Below are 13,907 nucleotides of genomic sequence, written 5' to 3'. Positions count from 1 at the left end.
GAAAATTGATTGGATTCCAGAAATAGTGTTCCCAGCCCCACCCGGCTACAAACCACTTGCACAGAAGTGTGTCTAGGTTCTCCGGAAATAAATACTTCCTCACTTTCAGGGAGGTGATCAGGCTTCTCCCCCATTTCAGTTATCTTCAGGGACAGCTGGCCTGAAGACTCTTCAGACCCCAAGGCACCATTCAGACCAGGTAAGAATCATCTATGATCTCTTACTTGCTTTCACTCTGGAGAATCCTTCGTGAGGCACACAGACTTAACCTTCTGCAGCCTCCGTGGGAGTTGCCTCAGGTATGAGATAAGTCAGAGCTTGGTCCCCATACCACTGCCTTCTCGGCGGTTAACTGCTCACGGAGCCTTTCGGCAGAGCTCTGGATGGGCTTTATGGTGGGTCCTGAAAGAAGGGTACAGAGCAAGGTGCCACAGGGGCCAGCTGCCGCTGGGAGCACTGGGTTCTTCTGTTCTCTCTCCACTGGCACACGCTGGAATTTTCTGTGCCTCTCCGGTGCTGGCTGTTTCCTTTTTCAAGATCCCAATGTGATAAATCTGGTCATTTCCTTTCTTCCCCAGAAATGCAGACTTCAAACACCAGTGGTTCCAGCCACAAGGAAAGCACTCTGCTCTTTAAGGTAGATGTCCCTCATCCCTAAATGCCCATTTTTGCTCTGTTCTGTTCTCCTCCACCACTGCATTCACATAAATAGAATTCCCGGGCATGAGTCTGTAGGTGCTTGGCAGTGGAGAAGGCCTTCTTTAACATGTCTCAGGATCACTGGGGTCCATGTCGAGACAGATGGCTAGACACAGAGAAAAACACCCAGGGGGTGAAGCGGAGAGGTACAGAGACAAAGCAGACGGGGACAGACAGAGGGTGAGTGTTGCTGTGTGGTCACTTGGCTGCTCTGTGCAGGTCGACTGGGCAGTGGGGCCCAGACTCATTTGACCTCACCTACCTGGGGGAATGGAGAGAGAACTCAGCAGTAACTGACTTCTTAGCCTAAAAGCTTTTGCTATAAAAGGAGAGAGAAAAAAACAAAAACAAAAACCCTCACAAAATGCATTGTTTTGGTTCAAAGGTATTGGGTCCATGGAGAAAAACATTTCACAAAACTCCGTTGGTGTTTTTGTTTTCCACCTTTTCCCATGAATAAATATTATCCATTAAGAGCCTTGAAAAAGGCGCTTAAATACACAGTGTTATATTTTCTTCCTGTTTTGCATGTGACAACTCGGCCTCTGTGCTGCTCTTGGTCTTGTATTTTCCTCACTGGGGTCTCCAGAAACATCTGTTATTTGGTCTGAGGCTCCCCCCCTCTGGGCCCTGTCCTGGCTCACAGCCTGTACCCCCACATCCCATCCTTACCCCCACCCGTCCTCCCTTTCTCTGGCCCCAGCGAGATGCAGTAGCTCAGGGCTGCGTCCACGCCAGCAGCAGTGAACCTCACGTGCCCCTTCGCTGCCTCCTTCTCTTCCAGGCACAAGTTTCAGTGCTAGGGGCGCAACGGGGCGGGCAGGAATAGTGGGGAAGGGGGAGGGAGTGGTCCCAGTGGCCACCCACCGACATGCCAGCCCCCTTCACTCCCACTACCTGCACTGGCCCTCTGTCCAGTGGTTTTACAAGGCAGAGACCTTGACAACATTGCTGGCTATGGAAGGAATGTTCGTGTTGGGGCCCGGGCTGGCAGGGGCTGGCCGACTTTCGCCTTCCGGGGTCAGTGCTGGGGGGGTGGGGATGCTGATGATGGCTGTGGTGATCTGGGATGTTTTGCAGTTCGGTCTCAGTCCGTCATCTGCTTTCAAATTAAGGCTGGAACGACTGGGATAAAAAAAAGAGTGAGTTGATGATGGTTCATCTTGCTAGTGTCCCAAAGCTTCTGTGACCCTCTACATGTCTAGCTTATAGTAACTAGGAGGTGGTTTGGGTGTCCCTCCATCTCTGCTTTAGGTATTTGGCTTGTAATTATCCATTCTGATGACTATTCTTCAACTACCCCAAATTGCAAAAGTCATGCATATTGGGCTTTGGAATTCAGAGTATACATTTTCCCTTCCAGTGTACTATTTTCCTATCATTTGTGACACTTGATTTTACTTCCCCTGAATTCCTTGCAATTCATTGGAGGTAGTGGGAAGGGGCCTAAATATAAGCAGAGTCACTTTGTGATGCAAAATTAGCCTGGGATAAGGCATGTCTAACTGTGAAAATTACTTTCTTGAGAAAACAATCCATTCTCTGCACCAGGTAGGTCATTTTTGGATTTTTGTTGTTATAAATATTTCTCATATCTACCCCGCCCCCCAAGTTGGGCCTAAACATGCTGTAGTATCCTCCAAAGCATAGGAGGGACTTTTGGGCTAACTTGCGAGGATGAGAAGGAAGTTGGGGGAGGCCCTTGCATTAGATATGGGGGAGGGAGGGCTGAAGACCCCAGGGTTCTCCTAACGCAGAGATGGCATCACTCTGTGAAAGTGAAAGTGAAAGTCGCTCAGTCATGTCCGACTCTTTGCCACCCCACGGATGATACAGCCCATGGAATTTTTCAGGCCAGAATACTGGAGTGGGCAGCCTTTTCCTTCTCCAGGGGACCTTCCCAACCCAGGGATCCAACCCAGGTCTCCCACATTGCAGGCAGACTTTTTATCAGCTGAGCCACAGGGGAAGCCCAGGGAGTGCCTGAAAGCCTCGGGGAGGATGGACGGGAGCCACCCACCTGGTGGTGAGGGAGGGCTGCTCGCTGCCCTGGATGTGGATCGTGCTGAGCTCTTGCATGCTGCGCAGGCGGGTGGCCGGCAAGTTGGAATTGGGCAGGTGTGTGGTTTTCTTACTGCGGCGGGAGCAGCAGGTGGTCGTGAGGCCCCGGTGGCTGGACAAGGAAGGGCTCCGCGTGGACGGGTAGTTCTGCATTGAACTCTCCATGCAGTTCTGCTCAAACATCTGCTCATCTATGAACTCGTGGTTCTGTGGGGAGCAGAGGGGGAACAGGTAAGAGACAGAGATAGGAAGTGGGGGCGGGGGCGGGAGGAGCCCCAGCACCCTGCCTGGCTCTGTTCTGGCCCTTGAGAGGAGGGTGCCCAGCTGCCTGGAGCACCAAGAAGCGTTCCGGACCTGGGGGTGTCCCATAGGCCTCGAAGGAACGAAGGAAGAGATTCCCATGGGCAGCCCTGGTCATCAGACTGAAGGGCGGAGACTGCAGTCATGAAATCACAATGTTTCCTGTACTTCATCTGCAGCTTTGGCTGAAGGGATATAGAGGATATGGAGGGATTTCGTGGCATCCTCAGAGCTAGAAGCAAAGACTTGCCTGACTTTGTAGGCTTTGACAGGATACCCACCGGGGGCAGCAGGCAAGGAGTCCCTGACTATGAGTAGTGGGTGTGCTAGGTTATCTCTTTCTGGCTTTACTGGGTGAGATCCTTATGAATCCTGGGTAAGCATGAGACCCAGGATTTTAAAGGCATTGAATTATTCACAGAATTGGGAGAGCTTTGCTCTTGAAGGCCAATGGGGTCACAATGTCAAGAGTTATCGTTTCTTTTGATGATTGATTTTTTTCTCACCTGGTTATGGGTTGAAGTGAAAGTCACTTAGTCGTGTCTGACTCTTTGTGACCCCATGGACTGTAGCCTGTCACGTTCCTCTGTCCATGGGATTCTCCAGGCAAGAATACTGGAGTGGGTTGCCATTCCCTTCTCCAGAGGATCTTTCCAACCCAGGGTTTGAACCTGGATCTCCTGCATTGCACGCAGACTCTTTACTGACTGAGCTGCCAGGGAAGCTGGTTATGGGGTATGGCTCCTTAATACACCTAAAGGCACAGGATTCCCTAGGTCAAGTGTCAGCACGGGGAGGGGATGCTAACAGACTCTCAATGGAGGCCATCAGGATAGGGTGGAGTGCAACACAGGAGACTATAATATGGTTGTTTGGCCAAGGTGACTAAACATCTCGTGTGAACAATCTGGCCCAGGCTGCCAGAGTGAGGAGAAAGTCTGAAGAGAAATAGCGTGAGAACAGAGTTCAGAGAGAGAGAAAGAGAGAGAGAGAGAGACCAGCCCCGACAGCCAATACCAGGAGTTCCCGTGGAGTTGGGGGGTGGGGGCATAGACAGACGTGGCACATGGACACTCACAGGATACCAACACTGGTGCCATGTCCCACCACCCCTCCAAGCCCCTGGGGAGGTCAAAAAAGGGAATCAGAAAGGCACAAGAAAACTGGAAGCCTGAGCTGGTACTGGGTGTGATGGCAGAGGTGGGATAAGCCCCGGAAGAATCAACAGCGCATGCAGAGAACCAGACCAGGGGGGTAAAAAGAGGAGACTCCACAGACTCAGAGGAATCAGAGAGAGAAACATCAATCAAAGTTTTAAAAAGTTATACCTTGATGGTGGAGGTTCGTACAGATAACAGGGGATCATCCACAAGATAGGACAACCCCTACAGGACAACATGCCAACAGAAGATAAAAACACCATTGATTGTACATTCCAGCATTCCCAAGCTCAGTTCTGACATTCAGTCTCTCAATCCCAGCATTCCACCCTTGCTCCCCGCATTCTTCCTCCTTTGTCCCAGCATTCCACCCTTGGAGTCCAACATTCCTCCCCTAAAATCCAGCATTCCATCTTTTAATCCCAATATACCCCACCCCCAATCTGACATTCTTTCCCCCAAATTCAGCATTCCATCCCTTCAATGCCAGCATTCCATCCCTCGATTCCAAGATCTCATTTCTTCAATGCCAACATTCCATCCCTTCAAACCCAATGTTAAATTTCACCCAAATCCTTTCAACTTACACATTCCCCCCAGCGCATGCAACTCGGAAAGGGCAGTTGGGTCCAGGCCTATTTCTTTGGCAAGCTCTGAATCTTTGAGAAGAATTCTAGATATGCACATACAGTTCTTGACTCTATGAATTATTTAATAAATCCTGGAAACTAGGGTTTTCAGAGTACCTTCCCACCTTGGAAGTCCTCACTGGGTTCAGCTGCCATCCAGTGCCTCCCTTTGTCTCATCTAAGAGTCATCTAATATCTGTTCCCCCCACATCTGGGAGGCCAGGATATGGAATATTGAGAATTAGAAAGTTCCCTGCTTAGTGTGCTGAGCCCTGACTATAGGCTTTTTGGGGAGGGAGATCCTAGAAAGAAACAGGAAAGTTTCCCTTTGTCCCTCTTTTGTTGTCCAGCCTGACTTTTCCTCCCTCCCCACTCTTTCTAACACTTTTTGCCAAGGGTCCAGGGTTGGCCCCACTGCCCTTCCTTTCAGCCTATTGGTGAGGCACAAGCATCATTCCACATTCCAGCTGGGGCACCCTAAGCCATGACTCTGTTTCAACAACAAGCCTTTCAGAATCTGAATTCCCTGAGAATTGCAGGGTGGCTAAGATGGGTGGTACTGGTAAAATTGCTGGCTAGAGCAATATATGCACTGCCTCTTTCATTCACTGTCTCCTGTTTCAAGTGGAGTGGAGGCAGCAGAAGGACTCACAAATTCCATCCATCTAGCCCCAGGGTTGGGACAGAAGTTGACGTTCTTCTTTGCGGTCCTGTAGCAATCTGTCATAAATTCAGCCCTACTTTTGAAGAGTGATGCCCATCAGAACTGAGAAGCTGATAGATTCAGCCCTTAGGCCTCAGTAACTAAGAAATGGGCCATGGGGATGGAGATAGAGGGGTTGTGTGGAAAGCCCAGGGGAATGGCCTCCTCTGTGCCACTGCAGGGCAGAGCTGGCCTCTGACCCTTGGGGTCTTCCTTCTGAGGGTTGATAGAGACCTCATCGCTACTCTTTTGTTCTAAGGGGACAGACTTTGGCTTCTGAAGCTTGGGCCCAGGGTGGGGATGTGGGTAGAGTTCACACTCTGTAAGTTCTGACTGTTGAAAAGGGTCAGGGGTCAGCGATGAGAAAGGAGGTGGCGCTGGGCTGGGACTCACAGTGGTTTTTTCCAGGCAGTGCAGCAGGTGATGGTGCTGGCTCTCGATGAGTGAGGTTGTCTTGCCCATGTGCTCCTCTTCTGGGGTGCCCTAGGAAGAAAAGAAGAGATACTGAGTGAAAAGCTGGTGGCTCTCTGTCTCTCCATCTCCTTCATTTCTCCACAGAAGGGAGGAGGGGCCAGAAAAATCTGGATGAACCGAATTTTAGGGTCACCCTAGAACATGTTAGTGTTTGGCTAGGGGCACCTAAGCTAAAGCTGGCTTAGGGATACAATGATAACCCTATGGAAGAGGAATGTAGAGAGGGCTGCTACTGGGGGAAAGTTTGGGGCTTTGGGGCGGAAGTGCTGGTGTCCCCAGGAGGAGAAACCAAGTTCGTCCTCCCTTCCACCTCCCGGCCCCAGGTCCTCGGGGCACCTACCATCAGCTCCAGCGCTTCGTTGAGGAGTCCGTTGCGCTTGCTGTGCAGGTAGGCGTTGGAGCTGCCAGTTTTGGCCACACGGATCCTGGCAAGGCGGGCCTTCTGTGATTGACAGAGATGATAAAAGAGTGAGGGGGACTATTACTCATCAAAGCCCTCCCTCCTTCCCCCAAATTTCATGACCTTTATCCACTCAGTATTGCATCAGGGTATTTCTCATCTCCAGACTGCAGGCTCTTGCAAGGAGCACATGTTAGAGCTCCCTGATTCTCCCCTAGGGTCCAGTGCTTCTCCCTGCATTCAGCAGGTGCCCAAATACCAGTTAATTAGGAGAAAATCAGGGAGTGTGTACATGTGGCCCTCAACTCCTCCCCGTCTTTCTATTTTTTCCTTAGCATTCATTACTAAGGTAGTATATGGTTTTTTTTTTTCCCATTTATTTTTATTAGTTGGAGGCTAATTACTTTACAATATTGTAGTGGTTTTTGTCATACATTGACATGAATCAGCCATGGATTTACATGTGTTCCCCATTCCATTGGGAGGGGGTAGTATATGTTTTGTATAGTTATCTTGTTACTGTCTCTCTCCCCCACCAGAATGTAAAGCTCCTCAAGGTCTGGCTATACATGTGGAATCTAGAAAAATGGTACAGATAAGCCTATTTGCAAAGCAGAAATAAAGACACAGATGTAGAGAACAAACATAGCGGACCTCAAGCAGGGAAATAAGGGGGTGGGATGAACTGGGAGATTTAGGAGTGACCTGTGTACACTGCCACGCCTGGAATAGATAACTAGTAAGAGCCTGTGGGGGCTTCCCAGATGGTGCTAGTAGGGAAGAACCCGCCTCCCAATGCAGGCAACATAGAGGGTTCCATCCCTGGGTCGGGGAGAGCCCCTGGAGGAGGGCGTGGCAGCCCACTCCAGTATTCTCGCCTGGAGAATCCCATGGACAGAGGAACCTGGTGGGCCACAGTCCATGGGGTCGCAGAGTCAGACACGACTGAAGCGACTTAGCATGCATGCACACAAGGGCCTACGGTATAGTGTGGGGAACTCTACTCAATGCGATGCGGTGACCTAGATGGGAGGGACATTCAGAAGGGAGAGGAAATGTGTCTACAAATGGGTGATTCACTTCACTCTACAGCAGAAACTAGTTACAATGTTGTGAAGCAAGTATACCCCAATAAATAAAAAACAAGCTCCTCGAAGGTCACAGTTTTTGTTTCGTTCACTGGTGTCTCTCCCGTGCCTAGTAAGTTGTAAATCAATAGATGAATTTACAATTGTGTGTCTGTCTTTGGGGTATGTCTCTATATGTCTGTTTTGTTGTGCACGTCTATGGGAATGAATGTAGATGCATGTATGTGTGACAAGGGCCCACTGTGGGTGAGAGAGGGCAAAATGGAACATATTTCCATACACCACCCTGGCTTGAACTATGTTAGTTGCTCAGTCATGTCTGACTCTTTGCGACCCCATGGACTGTAGTGTGCTGGACGGTTCTCTCCATGGAATTCTCCAGGCAAGAATACTGAAGTGGGTAGCCATTCCCTTCTCCAAAGGATCTTCCTGACCCAGGGATCAAACCTGGGTCTCCCCCATTGCAGACAGATTCTTTACTGTCTGAGCCACCAGGAAAGCCCCAGCCTTGGCTATGGCACCGGAAATCTCCCCAGTTCCATCCTGGGAGGCCTGCAGCACTATCCCACGGGAAGACTGTATGGGATGTCAGCCATGCATGCTCATCTCTCCTGCTTGCAGAGGCCGTGGGAGAGGTGGGACATGCTGCACAGGCTGGCTTCTCTTCTCCTTCCCAATAAACATAATCGGTGTCACCATGACAGCAGCACAACTGCAGAGTGAGGCCTAACAGGAAAGAGGCTTTGGGAGGGAGAAGGGATGGGTAGAGGGCTTTCTGCTGGTTTAAAAACATGCAGCTTCACATTTGGGCTCTTGTGGATCTAGACCCAGCTCCAGGAAGCAGAGAAGCCCACATGGACTAACAGCCCTATTCTAGGCCAGAGGGGTCCTTCCTCCTGCCTCTGGGAAAATCCGCACTTAACTTCAGCACGGACTCTGAACAGAGGCGTCCTTGAAAAGTTGTGGTAATTTTCACTTCTTGTCACCTTCTCCCCAGCGTGGGCAAGTGTCCCCTCCAAGTGTCCTGCTGGTCTGGCTCATCTACTAAAAGGAGGCCAGGGACTTGGCTTCTGGCTCTCAACAGAAGCACGAAGAACACATGATACCTATCGTGTCCTGGGAAGTCCCCCTGTGGCCAGTATGTCCTTGCAGGGACAAGTCAACGACCTTCCCTGGTTTCTAAATATGGGCAAGAGGTCAGCACTTGAGCCTGGAAGATCTGCCTATAAATCTGAGAAAGAACTTTCCTCTAGATTGAGAATGAAAAGAGGAAGCTGGGAGAGAAAGGGCGGTAAGCAAGCCCCTCATTCCTCTTCTCTCTGAGCAAAGTACATGCATTCAAGTTGCAGGACAGTTCTCCTCCCTGGGATCCGGCTCCACCTCTCCCCTCAGCTCCATGTCTGCATTCACCCAAGTCCTCCATCATTTGAGGATGTGCTGTTATTGTTTTGGGTGAGTGCTGGGTGTTGAGAGCTGCATATGGAAATCCAATTGTGTCAAGCTCATTATAGCCTTATATAATTTGATTGCACCACTTAGAGCCAGACCTTTCTTGTATCTGGGCTCTGTCTTCATTACTTTCTTGAGATGAAAGATTCTCCTGCTCTCCTCTGTGGCACTTCTTTTAATCTTATCTTACCCTGGGCTCTATTAAAGCAACAGATTGTCATATCAAATGCACTATATCGTTTAATCATTTCCCACACAGGATAAAGAGGTCTGCAATGTATTTACAGAACACTACCCAGCACATGTAATTTGGTGAGGACTTTGGCTTGACTCTGAGCTCCTGAGGGCCAGAGTCTGTGATTTATGTGTATTTTTATCTTAAGCACCTAGCACAGAGCTTTGCACTGAGTATTTGCTCAAGTGAGGCTTGTGATAGCCCAGCAAGGAAGATGATCCTACACAGATGGCCAGAAATCCACGTTAAAAAAGCCATTGTGATGGACTCAGTCCTTGTGTGGGCTGGTCAACCTCCCTCTCTTCTATGGCCAGAAGTACAGTGTGAGAGTTAAAAGAATGTGGAGATCATCTAGGCTGTTTTAAAAACAAAGAAATGGAAAAAAAAAAAAAAAAAAAGATAAAGACGAGGAAATGGAGGATGTGAGGGGAAGGGATTTTTTCAGGGCCAGACTTCAGCTCAGATCTTCCAACCTTCAGGCCAATGCTGCTTCCATAACATCCCTCTCCTTCCCTAAATTTCAGCTCCATTCAGGCAAGTTTTAACCTGATGAGCAAAGCCCAAAACTTGCATTTTCAACAGCTGTAGAGATTCCAGGTTTGGAGGAGAGGTCAGGATGGAGGATCTTGCCACCCTGGGGACAGTTCCTGGTACAAGCTAATAAGCTCAAGAATTCTGTGGGCCCCTAGAAGACTTTCACGATGAAGTACTTCCTAGCTGCCTGGCTGCCAGGTATCCTTGGAGCATGAGTATCGACATCTCTGCCCTGGGAGAGGCAGAAGAAGAAAGAGAGAGAATTGGAAAAGCCAAAAGATACCATGAGCAATTGTACTCTTAAGCATTTATCTCAGAGAAAAGAAAAGTTATGTTCACATACAAACCTGCAAGTGGCTGTTAATAGCAGCTTTACTTATAATAACCCAATGTCCCTCAACATGCAAATTGTTAATCATGACTCGGATGCACCCATACCAGGGAATACTACTCAGCAAAGAAAAAGAATAGACTACTGATTCACCTGACTTGGATGAATCTCGAGGAAATTACAACAGAATGGGAAAAGCCAATCTCCAAAGGTTATCTACTATATAAGCCCATTAATATACCATTTAAAGGATGAAAACATTTTCTAAAGGGAGGACAGATAAATGGCTGCCAGGGTTTAGAGATAGGGTGGAGGTGTGTTGTGGGGAGTGGTTATAAGAGATACAGGGATCCTTGTGGTATTGAAACTGTGTGGTATCTTGACTGAGGTGGGGGATGTGTGATCTTGCATAGGTGATAAAACTGTATAAAACATCACACACAGGCACACATGGGTGCAAGCAAAACTGGGCAAGTCTGAATAGGCTTGGTGGGTTGTAGCTATGTCAATGCCCATGCATTGGATATGATAATTTTATAGCTACATGTGTATCTATACTTATTCCAATAAAAATCCCCACTCAGATGCTCCCCTCTCTCTGTCCACTGCCTCCTTCCTTGATCTCCAGCTCACCTGGCTTAAAGGACCCAGGTGAGTCCTTTAAGCAATAATCCCAAGCAAATCAGTCATGATGGGAAAGGATAACAACTTTTTGGTCCTTTCCTTTCCACCCGAGGCACACGGGCTAGTGCTTACCCTCATGACTCCTGAGTATGTAGTCTGAGCTGAGAGCTGTCATCAGCTCCCCTGACCCCCTTCCTGGCCCATCTCTCCACTCCCCACTGAGTCCCCTGACCTGCCTGCCTTGCCTCACTGCTGTGATAGACCTGGGGCTGGAAGCAAGCAGTATTCTTGTGGTGTCTTTTTTCCCTTCTCACAAGAAGCCCAAGGTAAAAGAGACAGAGCTGAGTGGACCACGAGAAGGGACAGTATCCAGGCAAGATGAAAACACTATGAATATTTACTTTGATTTCCAGGGAGAGCAAAGAGGGAGAGGGAGGAGGGAAGCAGAGGGAGGGACTCTCTCCTGAGGGGCTGGAAGGAGGAAGACGCCCAGGCTGATTCCTCATGTATCCTAATCACATGGGATGAACTCTGTAAAGTTGTGTGGAGAAATGGCCCCACAGCATTCTTTGCAGGGGGCAAAATGTTAGCGGACGAGATGCTCTAAGAAGCAGGTAAGGGCGTGAGCACAGAAGGGAAGGGGGTGCAGGGGCGGCTGAAGCCCTGCTAGAGTGGGGCTGCTGTGGGCTGGTGTGAGAGTTGAGGATTCCAGGAACCTTTACTGCTCTTCAAAAACCCTGTGTCAGCCCTGCCTGGCGGTGTGGTGGGCGGTGGGGGGCTGGGGTTGCCATTGCTATAGGACCCCTGGCCCTTCAGGGCTTTAGGCTCCTTGATTTGGAAAGGAGATCCCAGTTTCTTCCTGCCCCTCTTTTAAGGACAGCATAATGAATGTAGTTATTGTTCACACTTGCCAGCTGACTTGAATGGAGAAAGAGATAAAACTTCTATTTTGGGGCTGGCTCGCAGGGGATGGGGGTGGGGAAGCCCTGACCTTGGGTGAAGAGGTAGAAACTGGTGCCGGAGGGGATGGAGAGGACTGTAGATCAACCCAAGGCGGGCTGACATCACAGACCCCAGTCAGGCTAAGTCGAAGTATATCACTGCACAGGCAGAGGGAGACAGTAGGGCAAAAGGGGAGATGTTGGAAGTGGGGACCAACTGGATTTCTTATATAACTGTGATATATATTATGTATGGTGGTGGTTTAGTCGCCAAGTTGTGTCTGACTCTTGCTATCTCATGGACTATAGCCTGCCAGACCCCTCTGTCCATGGGATTTCCCAGGCAAGAATGCTGGAGTGGGTTGCCTGGATTGTCATCTCCTCCTCCAGTGGATCTTCCCGACCCAGAAGTCAAACCTGGGTCTCCTGCATTACATGTAGATTCTTGACCAGTGAGACACCAGGGAAACCCCCATTAAGTATTGTTACATGCAAATCATTATACATTTCAGAGCTAACTTTCATGATCTTTGAGACTTCATTTCAATCAGCATACACAGATGTGTTCTGAAATTCTGGATCCCTCTGATATGTCAAGAAAGCCCCGCCACTGGGGGGTTATTTCTGCAAAAGCAAGGCCAGAAGAGAGGCTCACGTGGTGAGGAAGTAACCCAGCTGCACAGCATGGGGCCTGGCACATAGTAGGTGCTCAGTAAACATGTGTGGAATGAATGAATGAAGAAAGAATACAATAAGGACATAATGTTTCAGGCCTCCCTAAGTGACTCTTTCAGGTCCTCCCACTCCATTGTACCCAGAAAGGCTTTGATGGTACCCCACTGGAGGTTGAGATGCTGCTGAAGGGGGAGTATTTCAGCATAGATCAGAAGAGAAAGGAAAAACTGCTCCCTGGGTCCAAGTACCTTCAATAGCCAGATGTCCAAAAAATGCAGGTGAACTACAGCTGGCTGAGAGCGCGAGGTGGAGGCCCGTCAGGAAAGGAGGCTTCTCTCTGGGCACACCAAAACTTTCAGACATCTTTCCTCATCCTGTTCGCCCTGCCTAGCCTCCCTAAGGTGTGCTCACTGGACATCACTGGAAACATTTCCAGGACACATGCTTAGTTTCCTGACTGTCAAGGGCAGTTCTATGCCCTATCCTACGATACCCTGAGGTGACTAAAGCCCGCTGTGCAATTTGTCCCTGAACTCAATGGCCTCAGAATGTTCTCCTTTCATAGTATTCATTTTTCTTTTTAGCAAATTTATTTTTGTCCCTCTGTTTGGTATAGGCTATTACAGGGTTCTGAAAAGTGCTTGTGCTCCCCGGCAAGCTCTTGGCTGTGGAAGGGAGGAGTCCAGGCGCTGCCCAATGTAAGTAGCTGCGGTCTAGGAGGGGTGGCCAGGGCCCAAGGAAACTGCACAGAATATCCACAAGGAGAACATTGGCTTGTGGGTAATTGAGAGTTTGTAGCCTTGCGCAGCTGACCGCGGTTGGCATGCAGGACATTGGTAGGTGGGGCGGCACCTAGGGTTGCTTACCTTCCAAAGCCAGAGGCCATCTGTGCAGGGATTCTCCCATGAGCTCTGTGTGACAAGGCACAAGGCCAAGGGCACCCTCTCGGTGTGGCCTACCCCTTTCCGGGTCTGAGGCTTACCTTCTGTGCTCTGCGTTTATCCGCCCTCTGATTCTGGTGGTAAATCCGGCTGAAGTTGGAAACGATCACAGGGACCGGCAGGGCAATGACGAGGACACCGCTCAGCGAGCAGATGGAACCAAAGATCTTTCCTGCAATCGTCTTGGGTACCATGTCTCCATATCTGAAAGACGAAGACAAGCAGGTGTAAGGAAGAGGGGCCATTTGGGAAACAATCAGGCTCCCCTGCTAATCATTCACCCATTCACCCATTCATTCATTCATCTGACAGTTATTTAGGTGCCTGCTATCTTGAGAGTCCCTTGGACTGCAAGGAGATCCAACCAGTCCATCCTAAAGATCAGTCGTGGGTGCTCATTGGAAGGACTGATGCTGAAGCTGAAACTCCAATACTTTGGCCACCTCATGCAAAGAGTTGACTCACTGGAAAAGACCCTGATGCTGGAAGGGATTGGGGGCGGGAGGAGAAGGGGATGACAGAGGATGAGATGGCTGGATGGCATCACCAACTCGATGGACATGTGTTTGAGTAAACTCCGGGAGTTTGTGATGGACAGGGAGGACTGGTGTGCTGCGATTCATGGGGTCGCAAAGAGTCGGACCGGAGAAGGCATTGGCACCC

At 49.5% G+C, this 13,907-nt stretch overlaps 1 protein-coding gene across 3 annotated transcripts in view; it reads right to left on the bottom strand.

The window, feature by feature from the left end:
• Positions 1-1,401: 1,401 nt before the first annotated feature.
• Positions 1,402-13,907, bottom strand: part of KCND3 (potassium voltage-gated channel subfamily D member 3) — a 211,422-nt gene continuing 198,916 nt past the window's right edge. The window contains exons 2-7 of one of the 3 annotated variants that reach the window (XM_061121152.1): positions 13,286-13,448; positions 6,367-6,468; positions 5,946-6,035; positions 4,389-4,445; positions 2,720-2,967; positions 1,402-1,824 (exon numbers count right to left, since the gene is read on the bottom strand). In XM_061121152.1, the coding sequence (XP_060977135.1) occupies positions 1,623-1,824; positions 2,720-2,967; positions 4,389-4,445; positions 5,946-6,035; positions 6,367-6,468; positions 13,286-13,448 (862 nt within the window). In that variant the 3' untranslated portion in view covers positions 1,402-1,622. Of the gene's footprint in view, positions 1,825-2,719; positions 2,968-4,388; positions 4,446-5,945; positions 6,036-6,362; positions 6,469-13,285; positions 13,449-13,907 lie in introns of all 3 variants that reach the window. The other 2 variants (XM_061121154.1, XM_061121153.1) reach the window with 2 other exon arrangements.

The sequence above is a fragment of the Dama dama genome, chromosome 20, assembly GCF_033118175.1.
Source record: "Dama dama isolate Ldn47 chromosome 20, ASM3311817v1, whole genome shotgun sequence".
NCBI lineage: Eukaryota > Metazoa > Chordata > Mammalia > Artiodactyla > Cervidae > Dama > Dama dama.
Note: the sequence above shows the minus strand (reverse complement) of the source record. Positions and strands in the feature narration are given on the sequence as shown.